The 18,287-nt window shown below is 37.7% G+C and overlaps 1 protein-coding gene across 1 annotated transcript in view; it reads left to right on the top strand.

Moving 5' to 3' along the window:
- The window catches only part of brinp1 (bone morphogenetic protein/retinoic acid inducible neural-specific 1), a 159,372-nt gene extending 141,301 nt beyond the window's left edge, over positions 1 to 18,071 (top strand). Inside the window, exons 7-8 of the mRNA XM_073839914.1 lie at positions 2,008 to 2,230; positions 14,890 to 18,071. Coding sequence (XP_073696015.1) covers positions 2,008 to 2,230; positions 14,890 to 16,030 — 1,364 coding nt within the window. The 3' untranslated portion in view covers positions 16,031 to 18,071. The remainder of the gene's footprint in view (positions 1 to 2,007; positions 2,231 to 14,889) is intronic.
- The last annotated feature ends 216 nt before the right edge of the window (positions 18,072 to 18,287 follow it).

Below are 18,287 nucleotides of genomic sequence, written 5' to 3'. Positions count from 1 at the left end.
AAAAGCGCCCAAAGCATTTTGTTGAGTTAGAAATGAATGAAATTAAGTAAGCAAAAACATACTGTTTTCTGTTTCTTTATAGGGCATGTATTCTAAGAATGTGTTTAAAACAACAACAACAACAACAACAACAACAACAAAAACCTTGTTATGTTACCTTCACCCATACAGGCAGTGATACATGCATTCCCGCTATTTTTGAGAAACGATGACAGTGTTTGTATCATTACATTCTACGTGTGTGTACGTGTGTGCATGTTTTCATTCTTTCTTGCTCTTGACACATAATTTTCATCAAGTAACACACCAGTAAACACAGGCGCTCTGTAGACAATCATGTGTCATTGCGTTGGGGCCTGCGGCGCTTTCTGGATTCAGATGCCACACTGTCATTTTAATAGCATATCAAAGACATCAAAGGAAACAAGCAGGTGGAGTTGTTAAACACCATGAGTGCGTGTTTAGACCATTATATTGACATTCCCAATATGGCCATGCTGCAGATATTTAAATGGACCATCAACCAACCTTGACTGCACTCGAACAGACACTTTTCTCATATTTGCCGTGGGCTACAGGCACGTTCATAGTTAGAGCCCGTCTGACTGCTGCCTAACAGGACTGTCATAGGATTCCCATATGAAATCAGACATCCTTTGTTTAAAGCAGTGGTGTCCATTATGTAGTACACTATAAGCACACTTAGCCATATTGAGATTTAGATTTTAGTTTGATTGATAGATGCTTTGATATATGATAGATTCTTACTTACTTACTGCATAATTTTTAATGCATGCAGACAAGCAACACATAATGTTGGTTAATGTTATTAATGTTAAAGGGGTCATATGATGTTGCTAAAAAGAGCATTATTGTGTGTATTTGTTGTAATGCAATGTGTTTATGCAGTTTGAGGTTCAAAAAACATATTATTTTTCACATACTGTACATTATTGTTGCTCCTCTCTGCCCCGCCTTTCTGAAATGTTTTGATTTTTACAAAACTCATTGTTGATGGAAACCGAGGTGTTCTCTGATTGGCCGGCTATCCGGTGCTTTGTGATTGGCCGAATACCTCAAGCATGTGACGGAAATGTTACACCCCTTACCATGCCGTTTATCGGCGTGACGAGACAGAAACAATAAAACCCATTATAAACGAGGCATTTGTTGCATCCAGTGGGGACATAACTACTAATTATAATGACTCATACTGTCTTTTTATCTTTTGTAAACATAACACCATGTCTGCTTTTGCGATCGTAGAACAGGAAACAACAAGCACTATTCTACACTGCTCAAAACTTGAGCTTGAATAGTCAGTACTGAATTATTTAAATGGCTCCAACGCTATTACAAAAATGTTACTTTCCATATACATATGGGCAGTGTTATGCTAATCTACTCACCCTGTGACGTGGACAAGTTTGAACGAGCCCTTTTAGGGAGGTGTGGCTGAGTCATAACTTTTATAATACATATCTCTTTGGATTTGAGATTTGCAACTTTACAGATCTTATCTATGCACAAACAGCTTGTAACACTCCAAAGACAAAGGAAAACAAGAAACCACATCATATGACCCCTTTAACTAATATCCAAACAGCTATTTAGTCATTGATTTAGTTTAAGGTCAGGCAGCCTTTCTAAACTCCAGTTAAAAATCATTTCACTTCGAAATTAGACACATTGCATAAATAAAATGGGAAAATGGATTGTGAAAGGCTCTGCATGTTGACTTTAACTGACACTAAACGATTTGGAAGATACCAGATGGAAATCATTTCAACTGTGTACATCGAACTCTGAAGGCTCTCTATGTAATAGTATTGACACAGTGTCTGTGGTTAAAATCAATCCTCGTCCGTAAAAGTCAATACATTTCTCCATCACTCTTAATAGGTTTCACCCACAATGGATTCCAACTATCAATATGTGGTTTATGTGGATATGCGTTTGTCCACCACCATATGAGCACCTGTCTTTTTTCTCTCTCTGTCACCTTAGATGAGTTTAAGTCGTTTCTGAAACGTCTGCCTGCGACACACTTCCTGCCGGTAAGCAGCGTGCACCTCCTTTGGGGCAGTGACTGGGACCTTCAGAACCGCTACCGGCTCTTGCAGAGTTCACTGGAGGCCCAGAGACTGAAGATCCAGCGCACGGCACGGAAACTCTTCGGACTGAGCATCCGCTGCCACCACAACCCCAACCACCAGATGCCCAGAGAGAGGTGAGAGGCATTACAACATAATGTTCCCTTACAGAATAATGCAGAAGGGAAATAGGATTGTATTCCAAGAACTGCTCAGAGTAGATCTCTACGGAACACTACTAAAAAATGTATGTTCTGAAAGGGGGAATTTTGGTTACTGAAAGAACTTTTTAGTGAACAGTTTATAAAATAACTTTTTTTTTTTCCCCAGTGTGAACAACATTTTAAAAATCCAATGAATCAGTTTCTGAAATGGTGGAAAGGTTCAATAGATGTTCAAAGGTTCTTCATGGAACCATCAATGCCAGAAAATAATCTTTATTTTTAGTTAGCTGTCCACTGTTTTTTTTTTTTTTTTCTTTTTTTGATTCTCATGAGATCCACTTTCCTGTAATTCTAACCTTAATTAAACACACCTGAACATGAAAATCAGTGTCTTCAGGGTCATTAGAAAATCACAGGGTTGAAGCTAAACTCTGCAGCGCATTGACCCTCCATGGAGTATCCCTGGCTTAATATAAACCTTTTTGGTTCCCCAAAAATCGTTCAGTGATCAATTTATAAAATAACAAAAAAAAAAAAAAAAAAAAGAAAACCCTAAAATAAAATAAATAAATAAAATAAAGAACATTTTTCCAATATAAATACACTTTTGTTAAATGTAAAGTTTTCATGGATGTTAAATGTTCTTTGTCTATTTATTTTGTGTGAAGGATTACAAATGATAAAATTTAACCAGTTTTTTTTTTAATTAAGTAAATCTTACACCCCAGCATTATGAAGGTATCTAATGAGCTAACATTATCTAACAGAGATTGTCCAAATGTTTATCTCAGTTATTTACAAAATTTCAACATTAGATATACTAACTAAAATAACATGTAATTTGCTAGGTTGTAACAAAATGTCAAAACGTGGTCTCACTTTATGTTCGGCACTACTACTATCTACTTATATTACTACTACTATATCCTTACTATGTACAGTCGTGGCCAAAAGTTTTGAGAATTACATAAATATTGGAAATTGGAAAAGTTGCTGCTTAAGTTTTTATAATAGCAATTTGTATATACTCCAGAATGTTATGAAGAGTGATTAGATAAATTGCATAGTCCTTCTTTGCCATGAAAATTAACTTAATCCCGAAAAAAACTTTCCACTGCATTTCATTGCTGTCATTAAAGGACCTGCTGAGATCATTTCAGTAATCGTCTTGTTAACTCAGGTGAGAATGTTGATGAGCACAAGGCTGGAGATCATTATGTCAAGCTGATTGGGTTAGAATGACAGACTTGACATGTTAAAAGGAGGGTGATGCTTGATATCATTGTTCTTCCATGGTTAACCATGGTGACCTGCAAAGAAACGCGTGCAGCCATCATTGCATTGCATAAAAATGGCTTCACAGGCAAGGATATTGTGGCTACTAAGATTGCACCTAAATCAACAATTTATAGGATCATCAAGAACTTCAAGGAAAGAGGTTCAATTCTTGTTAAGAAGGCTTCAGGGCGTCCAAGAAAGTCCAGCAAGCACCAGGATCGTCTCCTTAAGAGGATTCAGCTGCGGGATCGGAGTGCCACCAGTGCAGAGCTTGCTCAGGAATAGCAGCAGACAGGTGTGAGCGCATCTGCACGCACAGTGAGGCCAAGACTTTTGGAAGATGGCCTGGTGTCAAGAAGGGCAGCAAAGAAGCCACTTCTCTCCAAAAAAAACATCAGGGACAGATTGATCTTCTGCAAAAAGTATGGCGAATGGACTGCTGAGGACTGGGGCAAAGTCATAGTCTCCGATGAAGCCTCTTTCCGATTGTTTGGGGCATCTGGAAAAAAGCTTGTCCGGAGAAGAAAAGGTGAGCGCTACCATCAGTCCTGTGTCATGCCAACAGTAAAGCATCCTGAGACCATTCATGTGTGCGGTTGCTTCTCATACAAGGGAGTGGGCTCACTCACAATTTTGCCCAAAAACACAGCCATGAATAAAGAACGGTACCAAAACACCCTCCAACAGCAACTTCTTCCAACAATCCAATAACAGTTTGGTGAAGAACAATGCATTTTCCAGCACGATGGAGCACCGTGCCATAAGGCAAAAGTGATAACTAAGTGGCTCGGGGACCAAAATGTTGAAATTTTGGGTCCATGGCCTGGAAACTCCCCAGATCTTAATCCCATTGAGAACTTGTGGTCAATCCTCAAGAGGCGGGTGAACAAACAAAAACCAACTAATTCTGACAAACTCCAAGAAGTGATTATGAAAGAATGGGTTGCTATCAGTCAGGATTTGGCCCAGAAGTTGATCGAGAGCATGCCCAGTCGAATTGCAGAGGTCCTGAAAAAGAAGGGCCAACACTGCAAAAACTGACTCTTTGCATAAATGTCATGTAATTGTGGATAAAAGCCTTTGAAACGTATGAAGTGCTTGTAATTATATTTCAGTACATCACAGAAACAACTGAAACAAAGATCTAAAAGCAGCAAACTTTGTGAAAAATAATATTTGTGTCATTCTCAAAACTTTTGGCCACGACTGTATATGTACTATATACAATGTACTTATTGTGTTTATATTGTATTGCAAAACACGTTACCACTATTTTACAGTCATGTTCCTCATGTACATAATATGTACTTACTATAGTAATTACAATACCTAGGTAATAACTAGGTAGTAACTAGGTACTAACCCTGAACCTACCCTTAAACCTAACCTACCCTAGTGTTGGAAGCTCAGAAGCAAAGACCAGGAGACTCTCAGGTATCTTCAGCAGGCTTTTTATTAAGCCCGTGCTGTGTGGCGCTTATTAAAAGTCCAGCTAAGGCAGTGATACCTTGTAGGTTATATACATTTAGGGAGCAGTGCTTAGAAATTTAGACAAAGAACCTGGGTGATGACCTTAAACAAAGAGGTAACACTTTATTTCAAGGTGTCCTTGTTACATGTTACATGTAATTACTAAAAAATAACAATTGATTATGCGTAATTACATGCAAGTAATCCTAAACCAAACCCTAATCCTAACCCTAACCACATAGTAAGTACATGTAGTTAATTCATATAACTCAGAGCTTAAATATATAATTACACTGTAAACAATTAAATTGAAATTCTCACCTTCAAATGACGTATTTAGGGGTAGCAACCTGCCCCATTTTACCAGTCCTAATCTAATCAGCATAGCTACTCAAAGACAGGGGCAGGGGCACCAAGAGCTGTTACAAACAAAAGGTGAGAATCTCAGTAATCTTGCTCATTTGGCAAATGATAAGAAAACAGGAACTGGCAGGAACTTCTTGCTACAAACTGTTAAGGCCTTTCCGCGCTCTGACTCATATAACACTCGCGCATGTGGAAGAAAATGGACAGTGTTCTCCTCCAGATCACATAATTCAGTGGAGAATTAATAGAAATTATATTAAGAATATGTGAGAATAACCATCTGTTCTCAGATGCAATGATAACAAGAGCAAATCCTCTTCTCTCTCGTAATACTCTTTTTTTGTGTTCGTTTACACTGGTTTTCGAAACAGCACCACCACTCTCGTCCTTTTGTGCAACAGCAACTGCTCCGGGCATGTGATGTAATGCTCAAATCTTACTGGACGCCGTGTTTTCACTTTGCAAAACGCCGGACTGGTTGTTAAAAAAAAAACATTCACAGAACTATTTTAGCAATTGATAGGTCTAGCTAGCCTTTGCTAGTATGTGAAAACTCTTAGGATTGCATGTAGTGTAGTGCTTCTCTGGGAATTTGACTATTAAATGGTTTTATTAAAATTAAGTTATAAATAATTCTGTCAGAGCAAAATGCCATAGTTAAACAATTTTGTAGATGTTCCCTGCTGGGAGGGAAAACAAACAAAAAAAAGGTTGGTATTCTTTACCAAAATTGCATTTAGCTGGCCAGCAAGCTGATCTGTCAACCTGGTGAGCCATTATCAAAGACCAGCTAACCGTTCAGGCAGGAATTAGGTTTTCTACCTGTCTGTTTGTCTCTTGCTCATTCACTGATTGTTTTATCTACATATATTCACACTAACTGCTTTAGTCTTTTCCGTACTACTGGTTGTAGACTGACACTTCTGTACAGTTATTTGAATGCATGTTTTGGCTATGCTCTATTAAATCCGTTTTAAATTTACAAATCCCTAAACAACAGCTGAAAAACAAAAGCAGCTCTCAGTCAGTCTTTTCCCATGTAAATTGGTGAATTTTGGCTTGCATAAGCTGTAAAGTGAACTAGACTTCATGCTGATGAACTGGGGCTTAAAAGATAACTGATATTCAGTAATATTACAGATTTAACTGCACTGACACTGTCGGATGAGAACAAAATTAGAACTAAACTGAGCTGGATAATAACACCATTGTCTTCCGTAGAGCTGCTTTACAGCTGAAATTGAAGTTGTTTCATAACTGATAAATTTTACTTTGCTTTTGAACCGAATTGAATCATAATTTAGATAAGTAATGACACTATTATCTTCTGAATCTTCACAATAAGGAAAGTCTATAAAAGTATGGCACTGTGTATTATACTGTGTTTTGTACAGGTAAATGTTGTTTCATAACTGATTAATTTTACAACGATAGCACTGCTATTTTATAAAGCTGCTTTGAAATAAGCTATATTGGATAAAGCACTATAGAACAAATCGTGGCTTGACTTAATAGTCAAAAGTCGTGAGACAAGCCTTTGATAAATAAAAGAGAAATCTTTCTGACTGGACTGAAATGAAAGAGCACAGTAGTCTATTAAAAAGTGTAAAAAAAAAAAAGCTGTCTGAAATGCAGACAAACAAAATTATCTGTCCACTAGGAAAGTTGACTTATCAAACAGAGAATAACATGCACACTCAGGAAATGTAAATAAATCAAACTCTAAAATGAACGACAAAAAACTGTTTATACAGTTAAAGAGTTGAAGAGCATCAACTGTCACTAATGTGGAAGTGGCTCACCCACGCTCCAATGGCGGCTTTGACAAGGTCTGTGCTGAAGCGTTATCAAAGCCGAGCAGAGCAGAGTCAGAGCTCTGTGGGGCTCACATCAAGGACGTTTGATGGCAATAGCACAGAGAGAGAGAGAGAAAGAGAGAGAGGAATACAGAATGGAGCTGACTATTTTAATTCCAGGTAAGTGCGGGAATGTTATCGGTTCAGCGTTGTGCGCCAAATAGAAAAGTTGCCTGCGATTGTCGCGGCTAATTCGCCAAACACTGGACTTCAAAGTAGAGTGTTGTTCTGCTGAGGGTGAGAGAGTCTATTTCTGTTTATGTGCAACATACTATATCCATACTTCAAAGTCAGAGTGGCTAGTTTAGCTAACAGATAACAGTGCACCAAATTAGCATTCTATTTGAATAAGCAGCAGGGGTAACGATTCGTCATGGTAAACAATCTCTGGGGGAAAGCGAAGAGTTTGAACACAGTCCCCGTGGTTATACACCTCATCTTCAATTAACACTTAGGATAAAAACATATTTGTGCATACTTAATGAATGCTTTACTACAGTAGTATTGAATACCATTACTCAAGTACACTTGAAATGTCTATCCACAGAAATCTCTGTGATGATCTTGTGTCAAATTAAAGACATCAATTAGTTTCTGAACAGCATTTCATGTTTCTACTCTGTCCAAATAATGCAAACTTTTCTAGCAGTGTTCATTACAAAATTTCAGCTCAAGTGCACTGTAACCTGTTAAGCATCTAAAAAGTTCTGTAACTGTAACTGTAGGCTGAAAACTTGTTGGGCAGGTTGTTATTGTTATTGCTGCCAACCGTCGGTTTGCTGAAAGACACGTCATTATATTCCACACAACTATATGACAACCAAGAAACATATGCATTCGAAATATAAAACCTGTGACGATTTCTGAAAACAGACAATATTGATGCACAAGAATGAATGCACATATACCCCCCCCCCCCCCCCAATGTACAGTTCTTCCATCATGAAATATGGCTTATTTGCATAGCTTCCTGTATTAATATATATCATAAGTGCTGATCGTCCAGTCAGATTTTAGAGCTGAAATTATTTGTTTTATGAGCATCTGACCTCAGATCAGTCTTAAATAACAGCATATAGCAGTGATGTTGTTGTGTTAGATATACTGTCAGTCAGGATGTCCATTCTGTCTCCACTGACCTGCTCTTTGGCCCTAAGGCCCTGATGAAGAAAGATGGCTGCTCGCTTGAGGAAGAGTTTCCTGCTGACACCGCGCAGCTTCCCGTTGCTCATTATTAGCAGCAAACTGCCTCCATCCGCCCCATAGACTCCAGAGAGAGAAGTTAACTAACGCTATTCTGCAGACACGCTGCTTCCAGTTTGATGGCACACCAATTATCTAGAGGAAGAAAACTTCATTTGGCTCCAAACTTTGGTTACTTGTGATTACTGTCAAGTTTTCCAGGGAAGTTCTTACTTAAGAATTTGGAAGTCATAATTGCCAGACTTATTGTGCATTTAAGTGACCGCTTTTTTACTCCTTTTTTATCAAATGCAGGCTTTTTTTTCGTGCTGCCGCATAAAAATGAAGCATGTGTGCTATGTATAAAATTGATCTGGTTATCATTCAAATGCAACCACAAAGAAAAATCATGCAAGCTTGTCACTTTATAAACCAGAGTGCTCAGCTTTATCACTTATCGGTTTTCAATGCTTTTTATTGTTTATCAACAATACACATTAAATTGCACATGTTTTTGTTGACTCTTGTAATGACAAAACACACACACAAATGCACATTTTCCCTCTAATGACATGGTTTGAGAGCCACAAGTTTCTCCTCTATGGTAAACAGATTACTCTGCTGTTTCTATATTAAGAGCAGGTCTTCTGTATATATACCGTGATAGTGAGATATTCCCTCTCGTCCGTACTTGATGCAATAATGCCAACGCACAAGGTCTGTCCATAGACCCGGGCAGAGGATCCAGAGCTCAGCTTTAACCTCATCTTCGCTCAATTATTGGCCTTTTGCAAATCATGCAGTTTCTACTTTTAGGGAAGCGTCTCAAAGTCAGTTGCTGTTTATTCCTGGCTGAGAAAAAGCTGATGCAAGTTTTACATGAATATTTTGCCTTTATTGTTTCTTCTCCCTGAGTTGAGTCCAAGATCAGGTAACCTTAAAAATGTCCTGTTGGCTAAATTTCCTAATAAGAGATCTTTTAAGGCCATTTCCACACTTGGTTCACTTGCTTGTTCGATCCTCCTCGTGCTCCCATACGTCTCTTTCAACAGTGTTTACATCATCGATTACAGTACTAGCATCAGATGTTTATCACTAGGGATGCACCGATATGAATCGGCCGATCATGCTTGCGCGTTTTGTCAGTAAAGCCGGTTCTGTAATCAGCGGTAAATGCAATCAGGTGCGTGATGTCACGTTGAGCCGTATATACTACACACAGCCGTTGTTTACCGACGAGCTGCGCAAATCAATGTTCATTATCAGTGTGAATGTGCGCAGCTCGTCAGTGAACAACGGCTGTGTGTAGTATATACGGCTCAACGTGAAATCACGCACCTGATGGCATTTACCGCTGATTACAGAACCGGCTTTACTGACAAAACGCGCAAGTGATCGGCCGATTCATATCGGTGCATCCCTATTTATCACTGTATGCCAGTTTCATTCTGTTATTAAACTATTTGACCATTTAGTTTTAACACCAAATTAAAACTCATCTTCCAACTACCAACTACAGTCTTACTGGAGTGCACATACACCAGAGCTTGACGTTTACTTTTTCCAAACAGGAAAAGTAATTTCATTTTAAAAAACGTAAGACATAAATAAGATAAATATAGACCAATTTAGAGTAAACGTCACAGTTACGTCACATAGTGGTTGCAGAAAAACACTGGTAACAAGTAGAGGTAAACGGGTAAAAAAAAAAATATATATATTTCTGTGCCTTTTGATGTCAAAATTGGAATGCAGATAATTTTTTTTAAGAATACTGTTGTCAAAGACGCCATTCGAAGCTAAACGCAGACATTTAAATAGACATACTATGAAGAAAAACTGCTATGATTACTCTACTTTTAAAGCATAAATTTGATTTAAACAATAGGTCTACATAATATTCACATATGCTGCTCATATGGGATGTATTGTATTAGCCCTACAGTTACAGCATGAAATATTATTTAAACCTATTATTATTAACATTTTTACATAACATTTATCTCACAATTAAGACTTTTTTTCTCGTAAACGCAAGTTTATATCTCCTAATTTGGATTTTATAACTCGATTTGACTGAAAAATAGTGAGTTTTTCTTAATAAATGTATATACATGTATATACTGTAAGGGTACATTTACAAGTGATATGATTTAACTTAACTATCATTGTAAGAACCAATTCTCACTATGTAGATCAGTAGCATTGTGGCTATTTATTAGTACTTATAAAGCACATATTAATGCCCTATTACCCATGACTATAATTTAGATCCCCATATCTAACTATTAATGAGCAGCACATTAGGAGTGAATTGAAGGAAAAGTTTTAGTTAATAGTCAGTTAACAATAATAATTGGTCCCCAAACTAAAGTATGACCTTTATGGGTATACAAAAAGTACACTAGGTATTTATTTATTTATTTATTTATTTTTAAATAACTGTATTTATTTAATAATTATGCAATTACTTATATTTTGAACAATTAAATGCCAGATACAATATTATCTAACCAAAATACCAATAACAACCAGAGAAAAAAAAAAAAGAAAAAAAAAAAAAAGATCTGTATCCACCTTTTTCTTTCTATAAGAATGGGCTTACATGTGTAAATGTTATGGGTCTGGCTTCTGGTCTGAAGCTGTACAAAACAGCTCATTTTGCTGCTTGATATTGAAAAATGGTGTGTCTTACAGTGATATTTTAATGTATTATCTTAAGCATGAGCACACTGGTTTGTAGTGCAAACAGTTTTACCTTTTACTGCACATTATTATTCTTCCTGTTATTTCCCTATAGCGGCTAATGGACAAGTCTCACCCATAGGCTTACTTCTGTGTTAAAGAAAAAGGTGGATAAAGTGGGACTTTTGATTATAAATGTTTGGAATATGGTCCACACCTTTTATTTTGGAATGTTTATGCTTATATAAGCTGCTAATTTAAACCAATGAGGGAGATCAAAAAATGCACTCTTACAACCATCTACAACATATTACAAGAAAGATTTCTTATGGTAAATATTGTTATAATTCATCAGTAGTCGGGTCATAAGGAATCACTTGACATAAATGCACAGTATTCATTGGTTTCTGAACATTTATTTCATTTTGCACATGTAAATATATTTTACAGATTGTACACATCTCATTTTAGTCAAACAAATGTGGTTACACTGTCCAAAAAAGCCCAAGTTGCAGGCATATTGCATTCGTACAAATCAGATGAACCGAGTCCAAAGACACCAAAGGCTCTTGTTTGAAACATAAGTATGAATCATGTATGTATGCAGATGTAAACACCTTTTGATGCTGAGTTTGATAAATTGCTCTGACCAGAGCAACAGCACAGGCGCCGCTGCAGTGACAGATAGATCCACGCCTCAGGGATTTCTCTGCCATTTGACTACTGGATGCATCGCAAAAGCCAGTGTGATATTTAATCAAATCAAACGATGCAATTAAACGAGTAACCAAACCATGCTGGCCATTTCAGTTTATGCAAAGCTCCAACATTACGCTTACTGACTGCTTGTAATTAATAGATGTTTGTTGTCTGCTCTGAGCTCTACCTGATAAACCGTGGCTGTGATGATGTGCTTTCTGAGGACAGAAAAAAGACCCTTATTAACACCCACACAGAGCACAGACAGAACAGTTATGCATGTGCTTTTAACATTTGTGTTTGTACATATGCTTTGAGTAAAATATGGCACATGTCAAGCTGTGAAAGAAAGAGTCTGGTGTTATGTGCATATTTTTAATGCATTTTTAATAATCTTAGCAGCTGTTTTCTGCAGAAACAAACACTATGTAAAACTAACCAGACTTTAATATTTTCTAAAGATGTTTGCTATGCAAAATTGCAAAAACTAACCACTACAATATTAGTGAGTGTTGTGGAAGGTTGCCAAGATGTTTATTTGGTTGAGATTGATAGTGTTGTTTTAGTATTAATAAGAGACTATGTTACTGTATTTTTCATTTGCATTTTTATTTATAATTAATGTTAATTAATTAATGTCATTTGTCTGTATAATTTTTGCATTTCATTTATTTGAGTTATTCTAGTACTTCGAGTTATTTTATTTTACTAAATAAAAATGAGACATGTTGCTGAATCAAATGTGGCAACTAGCTGAAATAAAGTTTTAACATTTTTAAATGTTCATATTTCCGTATAATATTTATTACCATCTGTCACAATGCATACCACTGTTTCTAGAGTCTAGTGCCGACACAGAGGCAGCTGAAACACTCACTGTATTTCGGTGATATCTGACAGGTTGCAGTATCGCTTGCAGCAACTTTCTTTAATAAAATAAATTAACCCAGGCCTCCCCCTCACTCAGTGTGGCTTACATCTCCAGTCTGTTCTCTCCTCTCCTCCATTATCCATTAGAACCGAAATTGCGGTGATGTACGTCATGCAGTCTGTGCAGCAGAGCACTCTGATGCCCCATTACAAACATGAGGATGTGAAAACAAACAGCATTCTTCCTCGTCATCTCCATCTCATCCCCCACGGCAAACTCAAGTCAGCCACTTGTTTCAGCAAAACAAATAATTGTGCAAAATAAAATCAGCAAGCCACTCTGAAATCCATATTGGGAAAAGCAGTTAGAGAATACAACATATGGGAGTCGGACCGTATAAAGCTTGCTTATTGCGAGTAAATATGAAAAATACAATACCAAATGCCACAAGCGAGTCGACTGTGTACGCCTTCAAATCGAATGGGACTAATCTTAAGCTTTTTATTGGTCAAGTAATCTGGTGTGAACTGAAAATCAAATAATGTTTGTCTAGGAATATTGCTTTATTTATATAGATTGAATGCCATGTGCAGTTTTATTATGAGAGATGCTTATAAGTTTACAGTTTCATTTCACTATTGATAGTCTATGGAAATTGCATATCATTAACAAAGGATAAAAAAAGGAATGCTCATATTCATTGCTTTTGATTTCCATTTCACATCACCTTTCGTAAATGTGTTTGTATTTCAAATAGGAAAACTTTGATATGATTAGTTTGATGAATCACTTCCATTGGGTCACATAGGTTTTGTGGTCTGTACAGGGATACGTCATTTATATTGCCTGGCTAATGTGGTTGAATACAAAGTTATAATTTGGTAGACTGGAAGTATTTAGTTCTAGTCAGAAACCTTAATAGCAGAGTATGTGTTCCATTCAACTTTTTTATTTCTTTTACAACTTAAAAAGTGTACAGTGAAAGAGCAATGGAATTCAGATTTCCAACTTCATGCAATCCGCAGTTCAGATGTTACTTCAAAGATAAACAATGTGCTATTAAATGTGCTATTAAAACTTTTCCAGAACAAGTATAGATACTTTTAGATTTGGTACTTTGCTGAAACAAATGACCAATATCTATTTCCATATTTTTAATTAATATTATTAATTTTATTATTATTATATAGTTTTTAAACATTTTTTATCACATTTTCAACACTATCGAATGAGAAAACAATTTGAGCTGAATAATGACACATTGGATTCCTTCTATGTTTTTATCCAAAGTTAACTTATGCAGAAAATTAGAATATGGCATAAAACACCCTGTTTCCATCCAATGTGTTCAAAAGAACAAAGCCATCACTTCTCGGAAAACTGATGCAAATTATTAATAATAAATGAAACTTTTTTACTTTAATTGAGCTCGAAATTTATTATATGCATTATAGAATAGTAATGATATAGAGCTGCTTACAGTTGAACTGAACACATTTTAAAATTGATTAACTTTGTAACATTGACATGTTACTGAACTAAACTGAGCTGAATAAAATCTTCTGACGAGCTGCTTTGCAACTTGGATTTAATTTGTTTTTATGATGAATTCTGCAGCATTAACACTGTTATTTCCCTTTTAATTACTGTGAAGTTGCTTTGGAAATATCTGTATTTTATAAAGATAAATAAATGTACCAGTGTTATTATCAGTATCTGTGCCAGCCTAATAAACATTCACTTTTAAGCAAATGCTATACATCCTATGCATGATAAAACAAATAATTCCTTGTTGCCAATCAAAGAACTGCACAACTTACTGCAGCATTGCCGTTTTGTGTTTCTAACATCAAATGGAAGTCAGAGATATCAAGTAGGAATATCCCACATCCGACTCTGTTACTCTCTGGGTTCATTAACATGTCAACATAACCTTTAGCACTTTGTCTCCCAGAAATCAAAATTCAGGCGTTCAGTTCGCCCCTTATGCAGCAGAGAAGCTCCAAAGGCTTTCAGAATGACAAGGCAAAATGCCTGCGGGGAGAGAAAAGACGAGGTGTGCATTGGGAAAATTTGACAGAATACATTATCCATTTTAGTGATTAGACTGTAACAAACGTCAGGAGGCTGAGGCGCTAGCTTTGTGCCTTTGGACTTAACACTGCATTATTAATGGATCCCTCTACCTACCTGCCTTGACTGCATTGTTATCTGTCTGCTTTCAGATCGGTGCTACAGTGGCTCAACCGCGTGCAGTCGTTCCTCTACTGCAACGAGAACGGCTTCTGGGGAACCTTCCTGGAGAGCCAGCGCACATGCGTGTGCCACACGGGGGCCACCCTTTGCCAGCGGCCTATCCCTTGCGTGATTGGCGGCAACAACAGTTGCGCCATGTGCAGCCTGGCCAACATCTCGCAATGCGGCTCCTGCAACAAGGGCTACAAGCTGTACCGCGGACGCTGCGAGCCGCAGAACGTGGACTCAGAGCGCAGCGAGCAGTTCATCAGCTTCGAGACGGACCTGGACTTCCAGGACCTGGAGCTCAAGTACCTGCTGCAGAAGATGGACTCTCGGCTGCACATCCACACGACCTTCATCAGCAACGAGGTGCGCCTGGAGACCTTCTTCGACCCGCGGTGGCGCAAGCGGATGTCGCTGACGCTCAAGAGCAACAAGAACCGCATGGACTACCTGCACATGATCGTAGGCCTGTCCATGAAGATCTGCCAGATGCGCAACAGCAGTGTGGACCCCATGTTCTTCGTTTACGTGAACCCGTTCAGCGGAAGCCACTCAGAGGGTTGGAGCATGCCGTTCGGCGAGCACGGATACCCGCGCTGGGAGAAGGTGCGACTGCAGAACTCGCAGTGTTTTAACTGGACCCTGCTGTTGGGAAACCGATGGAAGACCTTCTTCGAGACGGTGCACATCTACCTGCGGAGCCGCGCTAAGGTGCCCACCGTCCTGCGGAACGACACGGGCCAGGGCCCGGTGGACTTATCTGACCCCAACAAGAGGCAGATCTACATCAAGATCTCTGACATCCAAGTGTTTGGCTACAGCCTGCGATTCAATGCTGACCTGCTGAGGAGCGCCGTGCAGCAGGTCAATCAGTCGTACACGCAGGGGACCCAGTTCTACTCGTCCTCGTCCATCATGCTCCTGCTGCTGGACATACGGGAGAGAATTAACCGTCTGGCCCCTCCGGTGGCCCCTGGGAAGCCCCAGCTGGACCTGTTCTCCTGTATGCTGAAACATCGACTCAAGCTCAACAACAGCGAGATGATTCGCGTGAATCACGCCTTGGACATGTACAACACAGAAATCTTGAAACAATCAGACCACCTGACTACCAAACTTTGCTGAAAACACAATTAGAAAGAGAAAACGTTGTATTGAGAACAAAAAAAAAAAAAACAAGAGAGAGAATCCTTTTTATTTTCTTTCTCCGTTTGATTTGGAACCTTTTGGTTTACTTTTTTGATGTATTATTAACAACTTTGTAAGTGTAATTGTTAAACGAAAACTAAAAATACAGAGAGAAATCATTTTAGGTCACTAAAGGAAAAAAAAAAAAAAAAAAAAAAGACTATATCATATTTGTCGAAGCATGTCTGTCATTTCCTAAACGAAAAAATACAAGAAAAGATCACTATTACTTATTAAATTCAACATCCAGTGACACAGAGGCCTTGATTTTACTTTGAGGGAACAAAGGTACATCTTAAACTGCCATTATTTACCGGTTAACACATTTTTAGAGATGTATAACAACAACTATGTAAGGGCAGAACCAAAATACAGTTATTAATTTGAGACACTACCATGTTGTTGTCATGCATCTTTTAGATGAGGTTTATACAGCCTAAGGATTCATTGACTGTACTTTGTCTTGTCCTTTCATTCGACACCCCTCTAAGAGAGCTTGGCAGTGAGTTCAGTACAGACGTCCACCGTTTCTTGCTGGATGTCCAGTTTTCTTGATTGCCGTTTATTACCGCTTGCCAGGTGAACTGAATCCTCCGTGGGCTCCCTCTGTTGTATTTTCAGATTTGCGCTCTTGTTCTTCAGCGAGGTTGAGTCGCTTTGGTGCCTGAGTGCAGTAACTATGGTTGAACATAATCAATTCATGCTATTTCGTACTGCTTCGCATAATGTACACGTTGTGATCGCTGATGTGTCAAGCTTTTTTGCAGCACCGTGAACAAAATTTGATCATTTCTCATTTCTTTAAGGGTCAGCATAAAGCCATACATTTCTCAGAGGGATAAAAAAAAGAAGAAGCTGGGCACATTTTGTGAGAAATGTCCTATAAATTGCTTTTGTATTTTTGTTTTTCAGTCTTTTTCTAATGAAATATAGCACAGTGGTCTGAAAAAAAAAAAGAAAAGAATATGATATATATGTACTGCGGGATTATGGCATGACATTGTAAAGCCATTGCATTTTCATTAACAAGAGTGAATCCACAAGAACAGTATATTAAAGCTTCAAATATCTATGATGGTTTTAATCTCAAAATCTGCTTGTATACCAAATGTACACTTTACTTTTATAAGATTTCATTTGGGTTTTATATTCCTTGATGCAATTCAGGTTTAACTTTTTGACATGTTGACTGATTAATCTCTCTACTCTAAAATTTTAGCTGGGAGGGGGGATTTTTCTTTGTTAGTTTTATTTTTTGTGCAAAAGAACCTTCGCAGGAGGTATTTCTAGGATGGGAGAATGCCATTATTATTGTTAGCATTAATTATTATTATTGCCATTATTATCCAATCTTATTAAGTGCCTGTTAGCTATCCCTTTAATGCTTTTCCTTCACTTTTTTTTTCTTTTGTTTTTTTAAAAGGAAGATACCATTTAAATTTAAACACATGCCACTTGACTCATGGGAACAGGGCCAAAAGCTTTCTTGCTGTACTCTGCATGAATTGAAAATAACCTCTTTAGAGGAGACTTAACTTGGTTAACGAATTAGAGTTAAATGTGTATTATAAGTGTAAATACCTATTTTGTCTTGATATACCCATGGAATCAAAAGCTTTTCTTAGATTACAGCAAATGAACCGCAGCCCATTAAACGTGACACAAACCCCCCTCGAGCACAAGTTCTGTAAATATTGCAGGTTTCCCACAAAATCATTTGCCCTCATGTGGAGAAACATCACCAGCTGAAATGGATCTTGTCCAAGCTAAATCTGTTAATGATCTACACGAGCACATGCTTACAGCCTTCCATACACTTCTGTTACAGAAACCATGTACGACACACTATCCGATAGAACGTTCAGTGGGTTGAGAAACTGCTTTCAAGTACTTTATGTAATTTCTGCTGTTCTGTTGAAATAACTATATCGGCTTTCTTCAAAATGAATGTTTCAAATAATAATCTATTTCTCATTAAAATGCTATATTTAATAAGAAGACCACTGCTTGTTTGTACCGCACAAAGTCTAGACATTTTCTAAGACAACAGTCTGAGACATGAAGTCAGCAGCAATCACACAGCAATCAATGGGTTTAAAATTTCACGCCACAATCTCTCTGCTTTGCAAATTCAGTCCCAGAATTTTCTAATCTCAGCCTGTTTGGTGTGAGAGTGGCCACTGAGCAGATCCTA

Source organism: Garra rufa, chromosome 5 (genome assembly GCF_049309525.1).
Source record: "Garra rufa chromosome 5, GarRuf1.0, whole genome shotgun sequence".
Taxonomy (NCBI): Eukaryota; Metazoa; Chordata; class Actinopteri; order Cypriniformes; family Cyprinidae; genus Garra; species Garra rufa.
This window is presented reverse-complemented; position numbering and strand designations above follow the sequence as displayed.